The sequence below is a fragment of the Limulus polyphemus genome, unplaced genomic scaffold (assembly GCF_000517525.1).
Source record: "Limulus polyphemus unplaced genomic scaffold, Limulus_polyphemus-2.1.2 Scaffold4246, whole genome shotgun sequence".
Taxonomy (NCBI): domain Eukaryota; kingdom Metazoa; phylum Arthropoda; class Merostomata; order Xiphosura; family Limulidae; genus Limulus; species Limulus polyphemus.
The window spans coordinates 43,986-48,836 of record NW_013669856.1 but is presented as its reverse complement, the minus strand read 5'-3'; the positions used below and the strand labels follow the sequence as shown (position 1 = coordinate 48,836).

Below are 4,851 nucleotides of genomic sequence, written 5' to 3'. Positions count from 1 at the left end.
AAGTTACAATATAAAACTTAACAAAGAAGTAAAACTACACACAAAGTATATGTAATTCAATTTTAACTGAAAGGACAAATTACACAAGTTACAATATAAAACCAACAAAGAAGAATTACAAAGAGAAGAAAAAGGTTTTAATGTCATGTACCAAGATGCAAATAATTACAGTTAAACTACAAGGATATGAGTAAATATATTTTATTTTTAAATATATGATAACTAACTTGTATCAGAAGGAGTTAATCAAAACTGTATATACTTAACATTTAAAGCACATATGAAGCACAGAGAAGGTTTACTTGTAAATGTAATTTAACTACTCATAAATATATATATATTTCAAGAGACACACAGCTGAATTTCCAGATACAATGTAACTGTCACAGTAATAAGCTTTTCCATTTAACTGACAGAATTTTTCTTAATCTAAGTGGGCTTATCGTCAAATGCTGGCTTCTTCTAGTACGAATACTAATGAGAATTCCAACATCGTTGAAATAATTATGTCCTGCATATTAGTACGTCGTATAGTTGCTTGCAATGCCAATCATGTCTGTAGAAACTGAATTAATCTGTTTAGCAAGTGTCTTTCGACACAGTTTTTGGTTATACGTGTATTTCTAAATCTTAGAAGATCTACTGAAAACTTTGGTATGGTATAGATAAATCATAATTAATATGCTTCGAGAGCAGTTTGACATTATTGTTGTTGTTGTTTTTTAAATAGAGATAGCAATAGTTACATATACACATCCTGCCAGCATATTTTATACCCGAGTAATTATAACTACTTTCAAATAAACAGCAACGAACTATCTTTGTCAAACAACGCTAAATTATTTGTGACTTTATCAACAGGAATAATTACATACTACAGTTTTAGGTATGCCAACTGAATGTTAATGATGGAGAAAGTAAACTCACCATCTTTTTAGTTTCATTAACATCCATCATGTACTTTAGTTAGCCTATTAATTTTCTAGAATAAGTTTTCATAACGTTTCAAAACTTTAGTTTCTGTGTCGTAGCTTACCAATGAAAGTCTGATACCAAGATATATGTTTTTAATGTAGCAGACATATATTTATATTATTCAGTATATATTTTATTTGTACATCTTTCTTACAATCTCTGAAACGTTTAAACTTAATTTCAAGTGAACATTTTTGCAAGGTACACGTAAAAAATGTTTTTCAGTGTTATTCTTTTTCTGTAGTTAGATAGATGCTCTAAAGACACTTCAAAGATTTTAAAAACAATTGGCAATTCTTCTACCATCTCTTACTCCTCATTGTTCTTACCAAAATTACTGTCGTGATAATTTACAGTGTACAAAATTGGAAAGATAACAACTTATTGGATCTGCCTAATCCAAGAGGTAACTTTAATTTTATGAAATAAACGTTCTTTAATCAATATGAAATTTCAACCACTACAAGAAGCACATTTATTGAATATTTGTACAATGACACACACTCACGTCAAAACAAAAGTCCAGTTTATGTTGTAGTCTTTAAATACAGACAATTTATTTTACAAGATAACTAAAAGGTTCTATAATGACTGATGCAAATAAATACTCGTACAGTTGAGATATTTCTATCTTGTTCTTACCTCAACACTCATTTGACCCATTATAGCTCGCTGATGTCCTTCTAATGTTTCCAAGGCAATGCGCATGACTTCCGACTCACTTTTTCCCAAGAACTGTTGACATGCTGATCTCAACATTTCCATATTCTGGCCTTGAACTTTAACCTGTAGTATATCTAAAATCAACATCTATTTTCAAATTGTAACAAAAATATATAAGTTCCAATATACATGAAATATAAGATAAAAATATGTTCATATGTTGAACACTTTTAAAGAAGCTTTTGATATCTACATGTATACAAGAAACATGTTGAAACTTCCATTTGATATTTACACTGGAATTCACTTGATTTCAAGTTTACAGTAGGCTGGATATTTCAACTAAAACTTGAACAAATTTTAACCACAGTTTTCATCATTTACATGCTTATTAAAAGTTCTTCTTTGAACACCGTGTCATACACAAAGTATTGACAAAACAACATACAGAAAACATCTGGCCCTGTATGGTTGTCCTTGCATATCAGATTGATATTCCCAACACACTCAAAATAAAATGTTTTAATTCAGAATATATAAAAACATAAATCTGAGTAGAGGTTATCTAGTCTACTCACACGACAAAAACAACCACACAGCAGACCAATATATGGAACACCTTGTCCTTTTTATTGCACCGAAGAAAAATGCCTCCTGCAGAGTTCAAAGTGAGAGATTTGTGTCATTTTACTCAAACACTACTCTTTCTTATCATATCAATAATACTTTGTATTAAAATGTGACTAATCTAATCTCAATGGAAAATAATCACATAGAGTAGAAAGTATTATAAGTTTGAAACTAACCATTTTATTCTACAAGTTAGTAACTGAGTCATGCATTTATGTTTGTATATTAGGCTTCCGGTGGATTAACCTATCTTCAATGAATAAACTACCAATCTTACAAATTTTCATTCACAGTAGGTGTTAACTAATATGATAGAATATACAACTGTTTTGTAAATTTTAATGATTATATATAGATTTCACACACACACATTTCAATTATGCAGAGCTCATAAGACTGGGGCTAACATGTGTGAAATTCATGGTAGCTGAAACTCAGAATTTGGTAACCCTGGGTGTTGATCTAATGAATGTTTACACCCCCTACTTTGGATCCACTAGCATGACACTGGATAAACAAGCATTACAGTACCAATATGTATTCTTTACAAAGAACAGAGAAGGTTTTGGTTTATAAGTGGATACATGTATCATTCTCAAGCAATGAAAACCAAAAAAGAGACAGAAAAAACAGACATTTGTTAATTTACTATCTGAGATGGTCCACAAACAGAATGAAGACGAGCAATGAGCTACGAGACATCAGCTTATACTGGATAACAAATTTCATACGAGGATTAGCCGAGCAGTGCAGTTTCAAGCTACTCAGTTTTCATAAACCAAAGATCAGAGATAGGGAATGTTATCTACACGAACTTGATGTGCCTTCACACATGGGAAACAGCTCGATAAAGAATTGGTTTACACTTTCATAGCACTAGGAATAATATTCTTATCAAGTCTTAGATTTCTAGTTATTGTTTTATATATATATTCTTATGCTTCAGTTTCACATAAAGCCTGTATTTTAAAAGATGTGTGTGTGTCTCTATACATATATAATATATATAAATATATTGTAAGAAAACTAAAGTATTTAATAAATTTAACATTTAATATTTGGAAGAAAAGCATATAAAGAGCACTTCCAAACCTAAGAGGAATTATAGTGATCTATTAAATACACCAGAAAAGACAATACTACCAAAAAACCTGAGGTACATATTACAGTGAAGGGAATTATAAGATGTATCTTGGATATTGAGGTATCTGCCAAAGCATGACCTACAGAACGTAGGGATACATCTTCTACCAGGTTTAATAAATTTGTGTTTATTCCTTTCTTAGTGGCCATCAGTAAAATGAGTAGGGAATGTTATAGGCTATACTTTTACTGAAATTTTTTTTCCTTAAAAAAATAGGAACAACAAACATAGATGTAGGAAGGGGGGGGGGGTCAAGGGGGCAATTTCCCCCTAAATTCTGGCCCAAATAGTTTTTTTGGGCAAAAAATCGCCCAAAATATTCAGGCAAAAGCTCAGTACATATCTACAGCTTTTCTGTTTGCAAAGTGATTATACCTTTTTAGAAAGTATATTACCGACACGTGACGTTTTCACTTGAACCTTTTTAACCCTTCAGCCCCATATGGTTCTGCACGGAAGTCATTGGAACCATTTATTTCAAGAAACTTTAAACCTTATAGTACATGATTTTAAGGTCGATTTTATATTTTTGGGCAAAACTTGCTCCTCCCCCCCCGATCAAAATCAAGCCCCTAAGCCTATGACAATAACATAATACTTTGTTTCTGCATAGTTGTTTTTTGTGCATATCTTAGACCTACGCATTAACTGAATAACAAAAATATTCCATTAGGCTACTGTTTCTTTACCTGAGCAATTCCAGTTACTGAGATAGGAACACCTTGTTGAGTGTAGACTTTATGGCTTTCAATCGTTAGAGTAATAACATTGAGAGAAATTCTGGAAAAATATGAAATAAATTTTAAAATCTTGGGTTTTACTACAAAAATGCTCGTATTATACTGTTGGAAAAATTACTCTTGTGGTAATAACATTGTCAATAAGCAGAAATAGCTTAGGTTACTGTATTCTATCTGCTATATTCTGTTAAAATCTAAGCCAGCTTCTAATTTTTTGTGTTGAACCATAGGTGAGTATGTATTTAAATAACAGTTATAGTAAAATAACCAAAGAAATTAAAATACACAACTAATTTCTCTATTAGCTGAGAAAGGAAGTAAAGGCATACCTCTGAACTTGTTGAATTATAGGCCATACAAAAACCCTGCCACCAGGTATTATCAATGGATCTCCAAGGCAGCAACCTAAACAAGAGTAAAATAACCCACGAAAAAAATCATTACATATACTTTAACATCCAGGAATCTCTGAAAACAAATATCAAGTAAGATATATTCCTTGTGCATATCATATGTAATCTGACACATGTACAGGTTGGTATAGTTTCATAATATACTCATAAAGAAACTATATCAAGTAAGATATATTCCTTGTGCATATCATATGTAATCTGACACATGTACAGGTTGGTATAGTTTCATAATATACTCATAAAGAAACTATATCAAGTAAGATATATTCCTTGTGCATATCATATG

The 4,851-nt window shown here is 31.1% G+C and overlaps 1 protein-coding gene across 1 annotated transcript in view; it reads right to left on the bottom strand.

The window, feature by feature from the left end:
• The window catches only part of LOC106470847 (flotillin-1-like), a 24,268-nt gene that overhangs the window by 15,112 nt on the left and 4,305 nt on the right, over positions 1-4,851 (bottom strand). The window contains exons 2-4 of the mRNA XM_013931420.2: positions 4,482-4,557; positions 4,102-4,192; positions 1,618-1,761 (exon numbers count right to left, since the gene is read on the bottom strand). Of these exons, the coding sequence (XP_013786874.1) occupies positions 1,618-1,761; positions 4,102-4,192; positions 4,482-4,557 (311 nt within the window). The remainder of the gene's footprint in view (positions 1-1,617; positions 1,762-4,101; positions 4,193-4,481; positions 4,558-4,851) is intronic.